Raw genomic sequence first — 22,085 nt, forward strand, 5'->3', positions numbered from 1 at the left:
TTAGCATGAGTGGGGTCCACACAGGTTACTTCTTTGGGGTGCACTGAGCAGGGGAGGGGCTGGGAAGGGCTCTGCTCTATACCAGAACAGACTATGGGAGCCATAGTCCCACAGTGGGACAAAGGAGGCCTCGCTAGAACTGGCCAACTGGGAGTTGTGATGTAACTTGGTGATAGTTACATGTGTTCTGTGTTTGGGGCAATGAGTTCACTCAGTAAACCAAAGTGGAAAATGGAAATGTGGCCTCGTGGTGTAATCTCTGATACAACAGGATTGAAGGATAGAAATTTATGAAAAGTCCAAATTACCTTTTATGCCCCCAAAATATATTTAGATGTATAAATATTTATCACTCCATGTATCCGTAAATAACTCTGAAAACTAAGATACATTAATGTTTTTAAAATGTGTGATTCACGATGGGCTGCAACGTTCCTATGAACTCCGACACTACATTAAGGTGACCCAGGCAGCCTGACAATGTTGCTTGCGTGGGCCCTATGGTGTCAGAGAATGAAGGATATGTAATATATAAAGCTGTATTGCCCCTAAGAAAGTTGAAGGAAACAAACATTTATATCTGGAGTTTAACTCTGACTTCCCTCCTATTCTCCTCCCCTTGCTTACCCACCGGGGCCACCAGGGCCCCCAGCTGTTCCTCCCTGCACACAAGATTCGCTCCCTTAGCATCCTTGCCCGGCTGTCCCCATATGTGAAACTCTCTCCTCCCATTACCAACTCTCTCACCTCCTTCAAGTCTTTGCTCGAATGGCCCTTCTCCGTGAGTCTACTATTCAATATTTTAGCGCCCTACTCAAAATCGCAGCTCAAACGTTCCCCAGTCCCTCATGCTGCTCATCCCCCTTTACCCTGCTCTAATTTTTCTTTTCTTCATGGTACTTATCAATTGCCAGCATGCTATAGAATTGATTTATTTCTTATATCTACTGTTTATTGTTGGTTCCCCCTGACTTTCTTCTACTCCCCTCCCTGACCGAGGAGTTCTTTGCTGTATTATTCACTGATGAATCCAAGAGGCACATAGTAGGCACTCAATATTTGCTAAGTAAATAAATTCATAGTGTGGGCACTGGAGAAAAACCCTGTGGCTGTTTGATTTTATCACTTTCAGTGCTTTTCCCTCTTAGTTAACTATTTAATGCCTCTTAAAAATGATTAAAATTTTAATAATGAATAATTCAATTAATAGGTTGCTATGTTTGTAAAATCCATCAAAACAAAACAATAAAAAACAAAAAAACCACTGTTTAATGGGGAACTAAAAGCTGACCACTTGTTTCGAATAAATAGACCTAGTCTCAAAGCAACTCCAGGGACTTCCCTGGTGGCGCAGTGGTTAAGAATCCTCCTGCCAGTGCAGGGGACACGGATTCGAGCCCTGGTCCAGGAAGATCCCACATGCCGTGGAGCAACTAAGCCCATGCGCCACAACTACTGAGCCTGCGCTCTGGAGCCCGCAAGCCACAACTACTGAAGACTGCATGCCACAACTACTGAAGCCCAAGTGCCTAGAGCCTAAGCCACTGCAATGAGAAGCCGACGCACCGCAACAAAGAGTACCCCGCTCACCACAACTAGAGAAAGCCCGTGCACAGCAATGAAGACCCAATGCAGCCAAAAATAAATAAAGTAAATTTATAAAAAAAAAAAACAACTGCATAAGCAACTCTGAAGCAGTTATCAGACAACTCCTTAGTACATTTTGCACAGGAAAGTCAAATTATGTATACTCTCCTTTTAACTTTGTCTTATCCTTTTGTTGGAAGACATAGATAAGTATTATCATCTCATTTTTACTGTCAGGGAAAGTGACACTTATCCAAGCTCATCCATGTCGAGGAACAGAACAGAAGTCCTGACTTTTACAACTCATCTAGACAAACACGGAGCAGTGAATCCTCGCAGGGACTGGCTTATGTAAACTAGGGAGGAAACCAGGTATAACGGGTTCCTAAATAATTCCTGTCCTCTCTAAAATAACCAAATAATTAATTGTGTAAAGATGAATTCTTTCATCCAGTTTTCTACCATAGGAGGGAAGTGTGCACATGAAGGACTCACTTGATGGAATTGGGAAGGTGTCTTGCATCCTTTAGGATACATTTGAAAGTGCCTTAGTGGCTGGTACTGTTTTTCCATTGCTGTCCCCTCTAGGCTTATACATAGAAGTCACTGTATGCTGGGGATTGTTTATGAAACTATAACCCCTTCTCTGAAGAGGGTGCCTGGCAACCAATTGACTTGAAAGAATCATCCATAGTAAGTGACTAACCTATGAGTATTAAAAAGGAGTTACCGCCAGGAATGGCCTTTGCCTCTTCAGAAAATGCTGTAAATCTTAAGACTTTGAGTCATGAGGCCACAGGGCGAGGAGTGGTATCGCTGTCCTCTGTCCTTAGAGGGCTAGCCTCTGGTAATAAGAAAAAGGGATGGCCAAACCAGTTGTTATGGAGACAAGGGATGAGTCACCCTCTTGCCTTTCTTTCCAGTAATCCTCGGTCATTTCAGGGATAGATAAAGCTCATGCCCTTGCTACTTAGTAGGCTCATCGTGTGCTCAAACATCTTTTTCGCTTCACTTCCTTAATTGCACATCCCCATGCACCACTCTTTGGTGTCAAATCCATGCCCCTTAGAGCTAACAAAAGGGTTTTGCTATGATCTGGGTGTGCGTGGGAATTTATAATTTGTATACATGCAGTAAATGGCTCAACAGTACCCTACCCAAAGCCTATAAAACTCTTCCAAGATAAGTGTGAAAAGCAATCTAATACCCTCAATAAAAATATCATTGAGTGACTACTATGTACAAATCACTATGCTATTTGAAATAAGGGACAAGCCCAGTATTAGCCCTCAAGCAATAGTTTGGCTGATTTCTACTGATAAAGAGATTTTTAGGACCCTGCCATGAAAGCAAGGACCCTGGGAGAGGCATCTCACCAGGATGGGGAAGAGGAACTTTGGGGAAGCTGGTGGCATGCCAGAAGATCCAGAGGGCATCTGGATGAGCAGAACTTTTGTTAGAGCCAGGAGAGAGTAGACAAAGAGGGGAGCAAAGAGGGTGAGTAAAGAAAAGAGAGAAAAAATAAAGTGGGGGAGAAAGCAGAGCCAAATTTTTAATAGGAAAATAGAATTGGAGAGGAAGAATATAGAGAGGACAATAGGAGAATTATGGACGTATAAAAAGTCTGAGTGAGCTGGAACAAGCCAGAAAAGAGATGATGAAAAAACTACCCAGAAACTAGCACGACACTGGGCCAAATAAGGAAAGAATGTCTGACAAAAGATGAAGCCCTTATGAGATATAAGATATGAGATATAAACAAAAATATGTTGATAGTAAGTCTTATAGAAAACAGAACACAGGAACAGCCAGATAAGGGAAAACAAACAGATCTTGGAACCCCTGGCAAGTTTGGCAATTCTGTCTGTGTCCACAGAGTATCAACACGTCCAGGTGACAAGTGAGAAGTTGTGTCAGGCACTGGGACGTTTGGTCTATCTGATGCCAACAACTGAATTCTGAGCTTGGAAACATGTGGAACATGTGGCTGGCATGACTGAAGGAGATACTGGGTGTTATGAGGACACAGTATATCCTGTGAAGCAGAGAAATTTCCAAATCCAGGACAAAGTGATTGTGCCTGTGTGCTATTTCTATTCCTGGTTGTTTGCACATACTCCCTTCATTTTAGAGGTATTTAATGGGGGCCTAATATGTGCCTCAACCATTTTGCAAAATCTACCCCCACTAGGTCACTGGATGATGGGTTCATCAAAGCCTGGTCAACAAGTGAAATGGGGTCAGTGGCAGTGACAAGCTCAGTGCTGGTTTGTAAGGTGCCCTGCCATACTCTTACTAGAGCCCCTCAGGAGTACAGTGGAGGCCACAGCCTGCTTAGCAGGGAGACACTCCCTCCCCCTGCCCCTTCTTGGATGGGGAAGACAATAGCACCAGTAAAAAGGTCTCCCTGGCACCAAAGCAGGTGGAAAGGCCATTCTCCAGCCTTGCCTTGGCCTGGCCACCTGAGCCGTGCCTTGCCTGTCCCTGGAGCCTGACCTAGGCCTGCCTTCTCCCCAGCTACCACCAAAACCCCTATACCTGCTGCACCAGCTGCTGCCATTACTGTTGAGATAGCCCAGAGCCACAGTCTGGGCATCAACCACTGTCTAAACTGCCTCTTTGAGGAAACGTCAAACAAGGAATTCATTGCTAGGGCTGCTGTGACAAAGTTCAACAGGCTGGGTGGCTTCAACAACAAAAATGTATTTTCCCTCAGTTCTGGAGGCTGGAAGTCTGAGATCAAGGTGTCAGCAGGGTTGGTTTCTTCGCAGCCTCTCTCTGTGGCTTGCAGATGGCCACCTTCTCACTGTGGCCTCACATGGTTTTTCCTTTACACATGTTTTTATCCAAATTTCCTCTTCTTATAAGGACATCAGTCATATTGCCTTAGGGCCCACCCTAATGACTTAATTTTAACTTAATTACCTCTTTAAAGGCCTTCTCTCCAAATAGTCACATTCTGAGGTAGTGGGAGTTAGGACTTCAACATATGGATTTTGGGGGGACACGATTCAGCACACAACAGATAGAGAATGGGAAGGGGTGGAGAGAGGGTGTTATTTTAATTGGCATGGTCAAGGATCCCGTCTCCAGGGAGATGATAATTGAGCTGAGACGTAAACGTGAGGAGGCAGCAGCCACGTAAAGACCTGGGGAAAGAGGGACCAACAAGAACAACACTGAGAGCAGCAGCAGAGACAAGTGACAGGGTAGACATCTACTGGACGTCTTCTCCGGCCCACTTCTCTCAGAAGTTCCCTCCCGCCATCCAGCAGCCCTGTTGGCACGACCTCTTGCCCCAGCTGGAGTTGATAAGATCAGGAGCGAACTCTTGAAACAAGCTGAGCATTTGGATTCTCTCACCTGGGAGCTTGGATCTGGGGCCCTGAGAGACCATCAGTCAGTCAGTATGTGTGGCTGCATCTGTATCATGTAAACTTGGGAGCCACATGAAATGAAGAGCAGAGCAAGCTGGTCTGCAGAGTTGAATCAAGAAGCTGTGCATGGGCTTCCCTGGTGGCGCAGTGGTTGAGAGTCTGCCTGCCAATGCAGGGGACACGGGTTCGAGCCCTGGTCTGGGAGGATCCCGCATGCCACGGAGCAGCTAGGCCCGTGAGCTACAACTGCTGAGCCTGCGCTTCGGGAGCCTGTGCTCCGCAACAAGAGAGGCCGCGATGGTGAGAGGCCCGCGCACCGCGATGAAGAGTGGCCCCTGCTTGCCCCAACTGGAGAAAACCCTCACACAGAAACGAAGACCCAACACAGCCATAAATAAATAAATAAATAAATTTATAAAAAAAGAAAAAAAAGAAGCTGCACGGGGAGAAGAGACAAGACACACAGAGAGTTCTAACGTAGTATTTAAATGTCTGGTTCCAGGCCTTTTCAGAGGCCAAGTCTCATTTCTGCATGTGGATTTTCTATGTCACTCTTGCTGTCACTCCCATCCCCCCTTTTTCTGCTTAGGCTTGCTGAAGCTGGTTTCTGTCATTTGCCATCAAGGAGTCTTAATGTAGAACACAGGCCCTCATGGGGCTTCACTGAAGTCCATGTAACTTGTGGACGGCTGGGTCTTCCCCCCACCAAAAAAAAAAGAAAGAAAAAAAAATTGGAGGAGTTCCCTGGTGGCCTAGTGGTTAGGATTCCGGACTTTCACTGCTGGGGCCCGGGTTCAATCGCTGGTTGGGGAACTGAGATCCTGCAAGCCACACAGTGTGGCAAAAAAAAAAAAAAAAAAAAAAAAGAAAGAAAGAAAGAAAGAAAAAGAAAAAGAAAGAAAGACTTGAACCAGAACTGGCTTTCTGTGTTGTTGCCATAGCTGCTGCTATTTGACTCATGTTCCAGGATTTCCCCACTGAATCTCACACTGCCCATCCACAACTCAGGGGCCTGGGGGACACCCTGCTCTTGGGAGGTCTTTTCTGGGAACTTGGCATTGGGCTACACCTTCTCTACAAGGTGGCCTGTCCACTGTCAGCCCAGGCTTGCTCAGATTCACGATTTCCTGGTCTTCGTCCCCAACAAATGCTCACGGATGCTGGCCTCCACCTCGCTGCGTTCTCCAGGACTGTCATTTTTCTCCCCACCTATCCCTCAGCAGATTCTATCCTCTTCTTTTCTCCCTCTCCAAATCATACACGCACACCCCCAAATTATGCAACCTCCTCTCCCCCCACGACAGAATCACATAGGCTTGCTTTACATGGATTTCCCTCAGCCTTTTGCTAAAACTGGAACAGTCAATACACTCTCTGTGTGTGTCTTCTCCAAACTGCCTGTCTGTTAGGTTAGGGGAAGCAAAGAGGAGAAGGCCAGCTGGAAGGCACGTCAGCCGCTATAGATAAGCATCTCGTCTGCGGAGCAAACAGAGTCTGGACATTGCCAGGGCTGTGGCAGGGTGGTGTGGAACAGGATTGACAGACTCCTGCTGACAGATCCTTCCAATCTGCACACTGGCAACGTGCTGTGCATATTTTCAATGCATCTGCTGGTCAGCAAACAAATATCTCTGTGGAATGAACTGGGAGATCTGGTTTGTGCAGAAAATAAGAGAACATGGAGGAGGATTCCCCCCTCTGCACTTTTGAAGGGCATGCCATGTGCTCTGAACCCACAAGGGCAGAACCAAGGTTGTAAATCTCGAAGAGAAGCTAAGAGGCACATAAGTATGCCTGGCTGTTTACTATAAACTGTGGAAATCTATTGCCTACAAAAGTACATTCTGACGGGAATAAAGACGCAGACCTACTAGAGAATGGACTTGAGGACACGGGGAGGGGGAAGGGTAAGCTGGGACAAAGTGAGAGAGTGGCATGGACATATATACACTACCAAATGTAAAATAGATAGCTAGTGGGAAGCAGTCGCGTAGCACAGGGAGATCAGCTCAGTGCTTTGTGACCAGCTAGAGGGGTGGGATAGGGCGGGTGGGAGGGAGGGAGGGACCAAGAGGGAAGAGATATGGGGATATATGTATATGTATAGCTGATTCACTTTGTTATAAAGCAGAAACTAACACACCATTGTAAAGCAATTATACTCCAATAAAAATGTTAAGAAAAAAAAAAAAGTACATTCTGAATCATACCCAGAGTGTTAGGCAGTGATGTGATAAGTACTTTTCAGAAGAGGCCTAATTCTTTCTAATCCAAGTGTTAAGTCAAAGCTCTCCAAATGCCTTTTTACCATTAACTGTAGGATTAGAGCAGGATTGACAGGCTCCTGATAGTCAGGATCATGGGACCCTCAAGGGTCTTACAGTCCAATAAGGAGCTTCTGTTTGTGCTAAATCTAGCGTAGAATTGGAGGGGACGTCGGAATTGGGCCGTGAAGAATGCAGTTCGTGTTTATAGAGATGAGAATGGGCACTATAACATTTAAGTGAATAAAAGCCCTTTCTGGGGTCAAAGAAAAAGTCAGAACTGGGTAATCGATTCCTGGTGACGTACTGGTATAAAAGTAAGAACAAATATACCTGCTACTGATATAGGATTCCAATAGATTGACTGTTATTTATTAGCTCCCTTGTAGATAAACCACAGTTTCAACTATAATCGTTATCACTACCCAGTGCTCATTCTGCCTCTGCCAACTCATTTCTTCCTTTATCCATCATGTCGTCATTCAGACGTAATCATATCTACTATTTTCCAGACACCATGGTAGAAGTAGAGGACATAGACGTAAATAAGACACCCTCCCATCCGTCTCTAAACTTTCTCCCATGAACCTTCCCTGTCCTCAAGGAGCCCCCAACTATTGGGTCAGGCACACACATAAAAAATTAAGTACAGGGACTTCCCTGGCCGTCCAGTTGTTAAGACTCCGCCCTTCCACTGCAGGGGGCGCAGGTTCGATCCATGGTTGGGGAGCTAAGATCTCACATGCTGTGCTCGGCCAAAAAAACAAAAAGCACAACTAAGTACAGTACACTGTGATAACTGCTGGAGTTGAGGAGTATGACACATTCTGTGGGAGGACAGAGCAAGGAACACGTATTCTTCCTGGGAGTGGGGAAAGGTGGGGCAGGGTCAGTGGAAACAGCTTGGCCAAAGTCACTGGGGTAAGTGTGCCAGGCGTAGTAGCAATGATAGGAGTCAATGTTTATATTGGGTTTATCACATGCCAGGAGCTCTTCTAGTGTTTTCTATCCTTTAACTCATTTAATCCCTATGAGTTCGGTAGGATTATTCTCCTCATTTTGCCGATGAGATCGCTGAGGCACAGAGAGTCAAATAACTCGCTCAGGGTCACACAACCAACGTGGCAGAGTTGAAGTTTGAAACCGGGCAGGGCGGTCTCAAGTCTGTACCGTGAACCACGATGCTACACTGCCTGATCTGGGAGGCACAGGGCATACGGCAGTAGGTAGGTGTGCTGTAGTCAGAGTCTAAATGGACTTTAATGCTGTATGCTTTATTCTAGTATGAGGGGGCCTTTCTAAACAGGCATGAACAGATAGATCTTTTGCTTCGGAGAGCTAAACCAAGGTCTGGATGATTGATGATGTGGAGAAGAGAGAGACTGAAAGGAGGCAACCCCCAGAGACTATCGTAATACGTTTTCAGAGAGTATCCAGAGCAGGGGCAATGGGAACGGTAAAGGGTGATCTCATTTGTTCACCAGGGAAGGTTTAGAGCTGGATGGCAAATACCTGGCACGTGTACCACCACCCAAAGCAGAACTGATAGCTGATCACAGTGAGGCCACAAGCTGCCTCAGCATCCTTCTCAACACAGTAGTTCTCCAGGCAGCCACGACTAACTGGTTAGAGTCGGTGCATTAGGTGAAACCTACTTGCCATCCCTTGTTGGGATAGACATTCTGGGTGTAGAACTCAATGGCAGATAGAATGCCTGAATGAGGAGGAAAGTGTGATCACAGATCACTTGGAGGCTTCTGACTTGGGTGCCTGAATGGAAAGTGATATTATTGTTATTTTTAATTTTTAATTATTTATTTATTTATTTTTGGCTGTGTTGGGTCTTCGTTGCTGCGTGTGGACTTTCTCTGGTTGCGTCGAGCAGGGGCTACTCTTCGTTGTGGTGCGCGGGCTTCTCATTGTGGTGGCTTCTCTTGTTGTAGAGCACGGGCTCTAGGCGCGCAGACTTCAGTAGTTGTGGCTCGCAGGCTCTAGAGCGCAGGCGCAGTAGTTGTGGCTTGCGCGCTTGGTTGCTCCACGGCATGTGGGATCTTCGCAGACCAGGGCTTGAACCTGTGTCCCCTGCATTGGCAGGCGGATTCTCAACCACTGTGCCACCAGGGAAGTCCCAGAAAGTGATATTATTGATTGTGGTAGAAATGGAGAAGCAGGGTGGGAGGGAAAACCATGAATTCTGTTTCGCACATCCTTAGATCTGAAGTTCAACAGGGCATCCAAGAGTAAAGGCTGAGATGGAAATATGGATCTGAGCCCAGGAGAGACCCAAACTGGAGCTATGATTAGAGAGAGTGTCACTGATGCTTGGAAAGTGAATGGCGCCTCCCAGATTGGAGAGAAGACAGAGAGGGCTGAGGACAGAACCCTGGGAACACCAGTGGCTTGGCAGTGTAAGGAGAAAGAAGAGAGCACCGTCTGGTAGGGAAGAACGTTTGCAGATGGAGGTAGTTGTTGGGGTGTTAGGTCCTGGGAGAGGTTGAGAGCCACGATGAAGCGGCGATGAGGATTCGTAATGGTGGGATCCTTGTTGCCAACCTTGAGAGAGCATTTCAGTAGTGTGGGGTGGACGGAAACCAACTTACATGGTTTGCTGGCTGAAAAGAAGGTGAGGAATGTAAAACTATTCTGTCAGGATGTTTGGAGGCAGGGTAAAAGGGAAGAACCAGAGCACGTTGCTGACAGGGAAGAAGGTGGATGAGATTGATGTTGGAGAGGGGAAGCAGCTGGGATACAAGGAGGCAAAAGGGACAAATTAAGAACAGGGAGAATTTCCTCTTGGAAAGATAAGCACTTATCACAGAGTGTAATTTACATCTATTGGTGTGATTCTGACCACCAGTCCAAGGCTCTATCTTTTTTCGGTCATTACTTTATCCCCAGTGCCCAGGAAAACATCAGGTACTGGGACTTCCCTGGTGGCGCAGTGGTTAAGAATCCGCCTGCCAATGCAGGGGACATGGGTTCAAGCCCTGGTCTGGGAAGATCCCACATGCTGTGGAGCAACTAAGCCCGTGTGCCACAACTACTGAGCCTGTGCTCTAGAGCCTGCAAGCCACCACTACTGAACCCGCACGCCACAACTACTGAGGCCCGCATGCCTAGAGCCCGTGCTCCACAACAAGAGAAGGCACCGCAATGAGAAGCCCCTGCACCGCAACAAAGAGTAGCCCCTGCTCGCTGCAACTAGAGAAAGCCCGCACACAGCAACAAAGACCCAAAGCAGCCAAAAATAAATAAGATTAATTAAAAAATAAATAAAAATAAAAATGGTCTTTAAAAAAAAAACACCACCAGGCACTGAATGAATACATGTTGAATAAAGTGAATAAATGGTTAAATAGCATCCCCTTTTCTTAGACATGAAGGAAAGAGTCACTAGGACTAATGTTCTTGATAGCAAGGGGTGGAGACAATCTTTTTTTTTTTTTCAGAGAGAGCAGCAACTAGGGTGCATTTATTTCCTCCTGGGCCTGGCAGGCTGGGAGCAGAATACAGACAAAGGCACTGGGGCATGTGACCTTTTATGGCCTGGAGTTCAGCTGCCTGGGTGGTAACTGAGTGGGTGTGCCAGGGTGTGTAGGGACTGGAGTGATCCTCCCAGAACTGAGAGAAGGGCCCCTGGGGTGTGCAAGCAACACGAACATTGGGCTTGGCACAGATGCAAGAGAGGGGTTATGGAGTAGAGGTGAGATGGGCGTGCTGGGGCAGGGTGTGTTGAAGCATGTCGGGCCCTGGCTCTTGACTGAGAATCCAGGTGCCAAGGGCTGGGAGAACAGAAAGGCCTGTGGGTCAGCAGGAGCCATGAAGATGTGCCTACAAACAGGATCAGGCCTGGGGGAGACTGAAGAGTCCAAGGTGACTCCTACAGCAAGGCGATGAGGAGGCAGGTCTGGGACTCCCGTTCAGGAATACATGGTCAGCTGCAGCCACTCCTGGATGTTCACCTGTACTTGTCCAGTGCCATCTTTGTCAAGAGATTTGAAGGCACGGAACATCGCATCTAGTCTGACCGGGCAGCTGATGAAGTTGTCAAAATCAGTGTTCCCTCCCTCATCTGAGTAGCATCGGATGATCATGTTGTAGAGATGCTCATTCAGGCGGAATCCTGCTGCCTCAAAGGCCCCTGGGAGTTCACTGCTGCCAATGGTCCCTGAACAGTCAATGTCAAACTGTTTGTATATGGCCTGCCACTTTTTGTTCCACAAGTTCGTGAATTCCTCGAAGTCCAGCTTGCCGGTCGTGTCACTATCCATAACGGCCACCATGCTGCAACATGTGTCAATGCCAAAACCATCAGTCTTCAGATTAGGATGTCGGGTCACGACTTTGTTGAGAATGTTCATGAGTTCTGTGGCACTGACCTCCATGTCATCCCCAGCCAGCTGGGCAAAGAGCCTCCGGAACTGCCGGACCTCCTCTCTCTCATTGGCCTCGATGTTGGAGTAATGGGTGCAAGGGGGCGGGGGCTCTGGGTTGTACTGCGCAGCCGCCTCACCCATTCTATTCTTGCTGGACAAGCCTCTTCCTCCAGGCCCCGAGACCATCTTTTTTAACTGGTGATAAAGAAGGTGGTAAAGAGTGCAGGTGTGGGCAGAGAAACTGGTGGTCCAGTTATGATCAAATTCACCAGAATTCATATAAAAGCTATACCAGAATTTTCACTCTTAAAGACAAAGAAAGAAAGGCAACAGTCAATATTTCCTTTAGAAATACACACTAAAAGTCATGTGACTAAGGATTTCTAAAGCTCAGTGACTAATGATGGACATGGTACTTCCTTTATACTTTTCTTTCAAGAGATAACACCCAGACAAACATAGAGTAACCAGCTCTGTCTTCTAGCATTTCTCTGATAGGTGGAAACTTTCTAAAGTAAATAGAGGTGCACTATTTTTTCAAATATAAGTGTGATCAGGTCTGGGAAAAAAGTGTTTCTTCCACTTGTGTCTTTTTTTCCCTTTGGGATTAAAAAAATTTTTTTCAGTGTTTTCCCTTTGACATAGCCTGTGAGGAAACAAAATTGCATAGCTTTTTTTTTTAAAATAAATTTATTTATTTAATTTATTTATTTTTGGCTGTGTTGGGTCTGCGTTGCTGCGCACGGGCTTTCTCTACTTGCGGTGAGCGGGGGCTACTCTTCGTTGTGGTGTGCGGGTTTCTCATTGCAGTGGCTTCTCTAGTTGTGGAGCACAGGCTCCAGGCGCGTGGGCTTCAGTAGTTGTGGCACGCGAGCTCAGTAGTTGTGGTTCACGGGCTCTAGAGCACAGGCTCAGTAGTTGTGGCGCATGGGCTTAGTTGCTCCGCGGCATGTGGGATCTTCCCAGACCAGGGCTCGAACCCGTGTCCCCTGCATTGGCAGGCGGATTCTCAACCACTGCACCACCAGGGAAGCCCCAAAACTGCATAGCTTTTTGCCAAAAGAACATAATTCTGGCAGCTACGTCATCATATTTGTACCTCCTTATAATTAAGATGAGGCTTGAAAAAAATATTTTTATTCCTTTAATGATACTATAGAATCTATGTTATTCCTTCTGCTCTTTCTCACCTGCTTATCTGCTTTTTCTGAAGGGTAGACACTTTTACATGTCAGTAGTTTCCAGGTTACTGAGATCTTTAGACAGCTCTCTCTAACTGCGTCACTCCCCGTTCCTCACCACCTCTTTATATTTTCAACTGTCAGAGAACTCTGGGGCAGGAATCAGGTCTGCCACCCCAGGACACAGAACAGGCTCCAGGGCCTCAGATTTCCCACTTCTTTTTTTTTTTTTTTTTTTAATTTTTATTTATTTATTTTATCTATCTATCTATCTATTTATTTATGGCTGTGTTGGGTCTTCGTTTCTCTGCGAGGGCTTTCTCTAGTTGTGGCAAGCGGGGGCCACTCTTCATCGCGGTGCGCGGGCCTCTCACTATCGCGGCCTCTCTTGTTGTGGAGCACAGGCTCCAGACGCGCAGGCTCAGTAATTGTGGCTCACGGGCCTAGTTGCTCTGCGGCATGTGGGATCTTCCCAGACCAGGGCTCGAACCCGTGTCCCCTGCATTGGCAGGCAGATTCTCAACCACTGCGCCACCAGGGAAGCCCGATTTCCCACTTCTTGAAGAGACAGAACCCCTGTTTTTTTTTATGGAGACTGTACAGGTTGGTTGCTAACTCCTTAATTCTCTCGAAACAGATTTGAGATTCTTAGAGGATATGTCTGAGTGAGGAAAATCCAACGTGGTTTTGACTCAGAGGTCAGTTGGCCTTGTAGGAGCCCCCAGGGTGGGTCCTCGCAAAGCTGGAGAAGAGGCAGGTTCAGCCATCCCAAAGAAATGGGTCCCTCTGACCATCGTTCCCTAAAGCCAAAATCGTACGGAGTAGATGTGTTAATGTTTTGGGTTAGGTCCCTTTGGCTGTTTTTTAAAAGAGGATGCTTGGCGGTTCCTCATATTATCACAATGGCATCAAATCATGTGCTTCTGTGTTTGGACATCAGGGTACCTCCTATTCCTGGCTCAGTGGGTTTAGAGGTGTGTGTCATGTGCCTAAGCATAAGAGCCTCTCTGGGGAATCCCTTCGTCTCCTGTTGCTACAGGTGAGTGTGTCCAAGCATTTAGAAATAGGGCGTCCTCACAGCTTAAGTGCATGTGAGGAAAACATAGATAGAACTCAAGCCAAGTAGCATGGTTTATTGGCTGAGTTGGCAGTAAAAACTCTCACGACCCAGGAGACATGCTTCAGACAAGGACAGAGTCTTGCATCTGGGTGTAGCCCCTCAGGGCAGTTCAAAGCTCCAGACTTGAAGTCAAAGGGAGCCTCTGTGGTTGAATGGAAGCCGTGGACGGTCTGATGTTAGTCAAAGCCATATGAACTGTGGTTCAGTCCTCTGTGCATCTGGACCTGGTAGGCAACAAGGCAGGAGGCCTGGGGGTTTAGGGGCAAGAGATCCAGTTCCCATATTGATAAAGAGCCTCAAATTTGGACTTCTGCACTACCTGCAAATGAGGTTATGAGTTCAGACACAAAGCTGTAGTTACAGGAGGGAAAGAAGACAGTATTCACCATATAATTTTAATTTTAAATGCACAAACATTAAAACTTACTATGACTTTAAAATCTTATTTAGCCATTGTTCATTTTTTAAATATACTAGGAGCCTCAAAGATGGAATTGACCTGCCTTCACTCTGCTTTCTTGCTCACAGAGGGGCTGTTAGTAAGTGTTGACTGAATAACTAGGAGGCAGGGAGTCTGAATAATACATGATTATGGAGAGTTTACCAAGAGAAACAGTTCTACACCCTTTTCCTGGCAGTCGTATATCTCCTGTTCGCCCCCGAGAATGTACTGCCCCCAAGGGAACACAGCCAGCTGCTACCACCCCCGCCAGGGCTGCCAGAGCTGCAGTGAGCGCCACACAGAGCCCAGCAGCTCTAGCACAAGGCTCAGCTTCCTCCCAACCCTGGTTGCTCCTCGAACGGCTCCACCCATCTACTGAGCACCTTGGGTGGTGGGGAGACCAAGATATATCTGGAAGAGGGCAAGTGAAAATAGACATAATAATAGTGCAGGTTTCTCCCACTGCGCGAGGGGAAACAAATCTCATGATGACTTATAGTTCATGTTTTGCTGCAGAGCTGAGCTCTCGCTGCCCCGCAAAGCCTTTGGGATGAAAGACGACACTAACGCTCATTTCTCCCTTGGCTGTTCACACATAGTCAGTCGTTGAAGCCACACCTGAAGCCTTTCATCTAGAAATACATTTAGGTTAGTGAATTCAGAGTATCAGTATAATCGGCCACAGAGCTCTGGTATTCAGGCTCTTTCAGTTAAACAGTGTAAGGCCCAGGACACCAAGAATCACCAGTCAAGATAGACGAACCGGCAGCAATATGCATGGGGTGATAGGAATGATAATCTCTTTGCAGTTCGATCCAACAAATATTTATCTAGGCTTACTCTGTATAAGCACTGTGCCAGGTCTCAGGAGGAGAGAGAATTCGCTTCTTGTCCTCAGAGACGTTGGGAGCAGTGTGGTGTCATTCAGACTTCAGGCTTTGGAGTCAGATGGACCAGTGTGCAAAAGTGCTTGGCAGAGAAGCTGTCACATACAGGATCTGAGTAAAGGGTGTGGTTCCTTTTCTTTTTTTGCCAGAAGCTTTGCTCTCACCAGCCCTGTCAAGGACCGGCCTCCTGCCCCTGAGTCCCACTTCCTGGCTGGGCCCCTGCACTGTGTTGCCAGAGCTGGCGGAAGCCAGGCACCTTCTTGGCTCTCTGCTCAAGTCTGCTCCTTATAACTCGACACCATATTACTTCTGCTCTCCAGGATGCTTATCTGTGGCCAAAGCTGAACCTCCTTGATGCTGCCTGCCTGAATTTCTGGGATCCATCCCTGACCCGGCCTGTCATGAGACCAACTACATCTAGGCTATGTCAATTTTACTACTGAAAATCCTCTGATGCCCCAGCTCCAGGCAAATCAGTTTTCTTAAACTTCACCTTTGGTCATATCACACCTGTTCAGAAACTCTCAGTGACTCCCCATGACCTCTAAATGAAGATGAAATCTCAGCCTGAGGGTTTCGGTTTGGCATAATCTAGCCTAGCCCACCTCTTTAGTTTCATCTTTCTTCCCACCTGTATGTAACATACCAGCCTTCGTGGCTCCACTCTTAGGGGACTAATTGCATTGCTTAAGTATGTTCTGATCCCTCCTTCCTGTGTCCTTTGCCCTTGCTAGACTTTGATGGGATTTCAACATAGGAAGATAGAGGGAGATGGAGGAAGATGGCTAAAGGGAGCCATAGGAGCGTAGATGACATAGATCTGGGAGTGTATGGAGACCAGAGAGGAGGTATGTTTGGTTACTGGATATTGGGCACTTACAATCCCAGAATTATAACCCTTAAAGAGGAAACTTAATGTATCATCTGGTCTACCCCTGGCCTTCATCCTGGAGAAATATTTTTGTTCTTATTCTATATATTAGACCACAAAAGCTCAGAGAGGTTAAAATGACATAAATGGAGGTAGGGAGAGAAATGTTTAGGCAGACAAATTGAGGGCATCCTATAGAAGCCTTTGATGCCAGGTTAAACAACTTGTACTAAATTCAGTCAATGATGGGGACTACTGACATCTTTCACTGGGGTAGTGATGTGATTAGAGCTCTGTGGGAGGCAGTGTTTCCAGACTGTGGGATATGATCCATTAGTGGCTCACAAAGTCAATTTTGTGGGTCTCACGATAAAAAAAATATCAGAGTGCAGTATTGCTTTGTGTGTTTTGTATGTGTGTACTGGGTTGTGAGGTAAAAAATATATATATATATATTTTAAATTTATTTATTTATTTTTGGCTGCATTGGGTCTTTGTTGCTGCACACGGGCTTTTCTCTAGTTGCGGCGAGCAGGGGCCACTCTTCATTGCGGTGCTCGGGCTTCTCACTGCGGTGGCTTCTCTTGTTGCGGAGCACGGGTTCTAGGCGTATGGGCTTCAGTAGTTGCGGCACGAGGGCTCAGTAGTTGTGGCTCGCGGGCTCTAGAGCGCAGACTCAGTAGTTGTGGTACACGGGCTTAGTTGCTCCGCGTCATGTGGGATCCTCCCGGAGCAGGGCTCAAACCCGGGTCCCCTGCATTGGCAGGCGGATTCTTCACCACTGCGCCACCTGGGAAGTCCCTAAAATATATTTCTTATTGTGAGTCATGGCCAAAAAATTTTGAAAGCCCCAGAGTTAGGAAGACTAATCTGATGACAAATCAGAGGCTGAATTAGGGGTGCGGAGGAGGAAACTGGAGGCTGTGAGTCTAGTTAAGATGCTCTTGTCATAGCCCAAGGGGGCAGGAAGAAGGACCTGAATGGGAAGGAGAAGCCATGGGAAGGGAGATGAGGGGAGGACGTGAGGTATTCTGTGAGGTGGGAATGTAGGGTCTCAGGATGTTGCATTGTGGGGGGCTCAGGGAGAGGGAAGAACCAGTCAGGGATGACTGAAAGTCATATTTGGGTGCTAGGGAAAATGCTGGTACCCACAGCCAAGGGGGGAAGTTGGAAAAAGGGGCTGGTTTGAGTCCTAGCACAAAAGACTGATGGAAAGACACATCACCACCGTCAGGTACTGGATCAGTCAGGGTCCCAGCAGGAGAAGGAATCCACTGTCATGGTTCCAGTGCAGAGACTGAAGGAAAGGAGGATTTCCAGAGCTATGCGCAGGCTTAAGGGAACCAACCTGGGATGATGAGGTGCCCAGAGATTAACCACAGAAGGAAGCCCAAACCTGTAGGGCACCACTCCCAACTTCTCTTCCACTCTCCCATCCCTGAAACAAGTCCCTGACTGCCATTTGGTTTGTCGCTATCATTACTCCTAGTGCTATTATTTCTAGCCTCATCGTCACAACGGGCAAATGTTTATTGAACCCTTACCCTGTGCCAAAGGCTCTACATGCATGATTTGATTTAATCACATTTATGTCATGAGTTGTTTCTATCAATATTTCAACTGCACAGATAAAGAAGTAGAAACTCAGGGACATTAAAAAAAACTTGGCTAAAAACAAAAACAAAAATAAAAACAAAAAAACTTGGCCAAGACCACACAGTTAATAAGTGGCAGAGCTAGAGTGTGAAGCCAGGCAGTCTGATTTCTTGACCACTGTTATTCACTGTAGTGCACTCCTAATTATTGAGAAATAGAAGATAGCAAAGGTAGCAAATGACAGAGCAGTTAACACAGCAAAACTTAGGCTAAGTCACTGGTCATGTGAGACTTACTCTAAATTTGATACAAGTGGGACTAGGCAACTCGTGGTCCCTCTTTCCTAATTCCTTCTTCAAAGCTCTAGTGGGACTTGTCAGTTAGTTTGCTTATTTTATTTTACTTTTTTGGCTGCGAAGAGCAGGGGCTACTCTTTGTTGCAGTGCGTGGGCTTCTCACTGTGGTGGCTTCTCTTGTTGCAGAGCACCGTCTCTAGGCACGCGGGCTTCCGTAGTTGTGGCTCGTGGGCTCTAGAGTGCAGGTTCAGTAGTTGTGGTACACGGGCTTAGTTGCTCCGCGGCATGTGAGATCTTCCCGGACCAGGGCTCAAACCCGTGTTCCCTGAATTGGCAGGCGGATTCTTAACCACTGTGCCACAAGGGAAGCCCCTGTCAGTTAGGTTTTATCTAGAATATCATCCTCCCACTCACCCACCACCTACAGGGTCAGCTGCTAGAGTCATGATCTCCAGTTTTAGCTGGGAGCAGAATTGGGTTGCCCTAGTTGCCTGACCATGGATTCTGCAACCTCTTTCAGAACTTCCTCCTCAGTTTTTCCTCCGGTTAGGGCCTCCTGGTTGCCCTTTGGCCCATCTTCTCTGCAATTGCTTGAATCAAGTTCAAGTTGGGAGCCCCGTGATTCCTCTCAGGGCCGCAGGCTGGTGCACTGATTGTAGAGTTGCCCCCTTATGCTCCCTCTGCCCTCTTGCACTTCTCACCTTCAAAGTCTTGCCTTTTCCCATGATCCAGTTCACATTCCTGTGCAGGGTGCCTGAAGTGTGTGTTACCTAACCAAGTGTTACGGCTCGGTCTATCCTAAGTCCAGATTCACACAGTGCAAGCAACTTTGTGAACCCCATTTTCCAGCAGCTGAGTGGCCCCCGCCGAAATCCCAGGACCTGTCTGTCTGCCTTCCCCCTGTACCTCCAGCTGCCCACCATCCTGTACATCAGCCCCCTCTGGACCTCTCACGAGGCCCTCTTCTCACATCAGAAGGGCCTGATATCCTGCTCAGCTCACTGATCGGAGAGGCTTGTGCAGGATTAAGCAAGGCTCCCCCAGCTCATGCCAGCAACCCCGTGCTCTCCCCAAGCTGCATTCTGATGACTCACTGCCCTCACGCCCATGCCTTCCCTCCCCACTTTATTTCAGGAAATGACTTTTGAGAACGGTCTCACTTTTTTTTTTTTAAGAATAGAAAAATACTTCTCACCTACACGGAATAAGAACAGCAATCCTTAATGCTGTTAATAACACACACACACACACACACACACACACACACACACACACACGCACATGTACACACACTCTCCAAAAGGGGCTTTCAAAAACCAGGCTTACATGGAAGGGGACTGGTAGGGTTGTCCTGGTGAAAGTGGTAGAATATTAACTACCTTGTTTCCACTGCTCCCACAAATAGAGAAATCATTTCAAGCTGGATAGGAAAAGAACAAGGGCGGTCCAGAAGAATATAAGCCTGAGATCAATTGCATGTCAAGAAGAGAAAATCCAGCTACTTTAAGGGCCATTAAGTTTCTATGTCCAGAAATATTATGTCCCAGGATGTGGATTGCAACTTTTTAGTATTATAACTTTTTCAGACAAATCTTATATGAACCCTAATTTTTTTTAATGTTTAAATAATTTTTTTGTACACATTTAAAGTTAAAACTTATTTAGCATTCACTTCTTATAAAATTAATCTATGAGGAAAAATTATTGTCTTGATGAATACCAAATTTGGAACAATTAATATAGATATGACCATTGCAATCTTACATAAGCTCAGCATTTAATTTACTTCTATACATTATTTTAGTTGGAAAGAGTAAACAAATATTTATTAGAAAACAAAACAGAAACAGCTTGCCTTATCACCTATTATTTAAACTGATCCAGAAGTTTGAAAAAAGGAGTACCAGAACATTTAAAAAATTTCCAGATAATCATAATTAAGACTATTGAATTTCTTGTCCAGGATACGAAAGTCAGACATGAACTACCCAACACTTTTTATAAGCAGTAGAGCCAGGTGACAGGTTATGCATTCGCTTGTGAAAGATCACTGAGGCCTGAGAAGAGCAGGGACCAAATAGATGCTTCTGAGTCTGGTGTGACTGAGTGCTGCATTTTGGGGAACTTTGTTACAGGAACAGACATAAAAGGTCAGTGCAGACCCATAACCTTCCTAGTCAGTGGTACATGACCGACTAGTCTATGGTGGTAGAGTCAGATGGTGATGCGGGCAGGGTGCCAGTGACTTGAAAAGGCATAAGGGGACTCTCTGCAGTGCTGGACATTGTCTATATCTTGATATGGGTGGCGGTTATATGGAGTATATATGTATGAAAATTCATGAGCTGTATACCTAAGAATTGTGCATTTGACTGTAGGTAAATTATACTTCAAAGTCCAATTGGCTGAAAGAGAGAGGGAGAAGAGAGAGAAGCAGGGAGGGCCCAAGAAGCTCTATCCCAAGATTTGCTCATACACTTGTCAGCAAAAGTTTATGTGCCACATATATGGAATCTAAAAAAATGGTACTGATAAACCTCGTGGCAGGGCAGGAATAAAGACACAGACATAGAGAATGGACTTGAGGACACGGGGGGGAAGGGGAAGCTGGGACGAAGTGAGAGAGTAGCATTGACATATATACACTACCAAATGTAAAATGGATGGCTAGTGGGAAGCAGCCGCATAGCACAGGGAGATCAGCTCGATGCTTTGTGACAAACTAGAGGGGTGGGATAGGGAGGGTGGGAGGGAGACGCAAGAGGGAGGAGATATGAGGATATATGTATACATATAGCAGATTCACTTTGTTGTACAACAGAAACTAACACAACATGGTAAAGCAATTATACTCCAATAAAGATATTAAAAAAAAAAAGTTTATGTGGCAGTGTTTTCCATTGTCTTATGATTTGATAGCTAACACAGCTGCATGTTTGTGTTTTTAATTATAGTTTTAAAAAATAGTTTTAAATGTATGTTAAAAATGAAATCCAGGTATATTTAAAATATAAAATTCAAATCAAATATAGCTAGAAGGTGAAATTCAAATCAAATTCAAATCACTAGTGACCTCTCCATCATTCCCGACAATATGCAAAAACTCATGGAAGATTGAAGATGCTCTGGGTGACCAGAGATGACCAAATGGCTGGAGGTCAAGCCAGTGGAAAAGATGAGCACAGCGTGCACGTCCCCTTGGAAAGCACACAGGCCTCTGCATGTACCACCTGGGTTCAAGTCCTAACTCTGCTGGTTACCTAAGGTCCTGCATCTAGTACCTTATCAAATATGCAGCCGCAGTTTCCTCATCTGTAAAATGGGTATAATGCCGTCTGCCTCAGAGTTGTTGCAAGGTTAAGTGAGAATATAACTAAAGTGTCCAGCACACTTAGCTGGCCCCCAACAAATGTTAGTTCTCATCTCTTCTGCATCCCATAATACAGTAAAATATACTGGGTTTAGAGGGGGTCTGCCTACCTTGAGTAAGGCATGCCTTTGACTTGTTTTCCCAGAGGCAAGAGGCACTTGCATCTCACCATACACAGCCACACCTGGCACCTCCTTGCTGCCAGCGACACATCTGCAGGACTATACACAGGCCCTGGACAGAAACGTTCAACACAAGTGGAGGTGCTAGTCATCCTACTTTAGAAAGAAAATGACCAGAATGTGAGTGAGCAGACTACCCATTGCAGGCCCTGGCTCCGCAGCCACAGGAGCAGAACAGAAATTTGTGAGAGGACAGGAGGAAGTTTCTTCTCTTTCGAGGTTTCTCCTTCCTTTTCTTTTCCTCAGCCAAGCTTGGGAAATGGGAGAAAACTAACCAAAGGCAAGAAGGCAGAAAGCGGGAATTCCCTGGCAGTCCAGTGGTTAGGACTTGGCACTTTCACTGCCAAGGGCCCGGGTTCAATTCCTGCTCGGGGTACTAAGATCCCGCAAGTTGCATGCCATGGCCAAAAAAAAAAAAAAAAAAAGAAGGCAGAAAGCATCTCTCATCCTTTGATCATGAGAGTGAAAACATGTTTCATGTTTCTCATAGCATATTAAATGCCAGGTTCAAGATGTCCTGCTGGGGAGATGGTGTC

At 46.2% G+C, this 22,085-nt stretch overlaps 1 protein-coding gene and 1 pseudogene across 3 annotated transcripts in view; one reads left to right on the forward strand and one right to left on the reverse strand.

Moving 5' to 3' along the window:
- ATG14 (autophagy related 14) overlaps positions 1 to 5,232 on the forward strand; it is a gene marked incomplete at its 3' end in the record, with an annotated part of 271,275 nt that extends 266,043 nt beyond the window's left edge. The window contains exon 11 of one of the 2 annotated variants that reach the window (XM_082450428.1): positions 5,093 to 5,232. In XM_082450428.1, coding sequence (XP_082306554.1) covers positions 5,093 to 5,217 — 125 coding nt within the window. The remainder of the gene's footprint in view (positions 1 to 5,092) is intronic. The other variant, XM_082450426.1, reaches the window with a different exon arrangement.
- A 4,179-nt stretch (positions 5,233 to 9,411) lies between these two features.
- Positions 9,412 to 11,805, reverse strand: LOC309655362 (calpain small subunit 1 pseudogene; annotated as a pseudogene). The gene has a single exon. The product of its transcript is annotated as a calpain small subunit 1 pseudogene (transcript).
- Positions 11,806 to 22,085: the final 10,280 nt, after the last annotated feature.

The sequence above is a fragment of the Balaenoptera physalus genome, assembly GCF_965194825.1.
Source record: "Balaenoptera physalus genome assembly, chromosome: 2".
NCBI classification, from domain to species: Eukaryota; Metazoa; Chordata; class Mammalia; order Artiodactyla; family Balaenopteridae; genus Balaenoptera; species Balaenoptera physalus.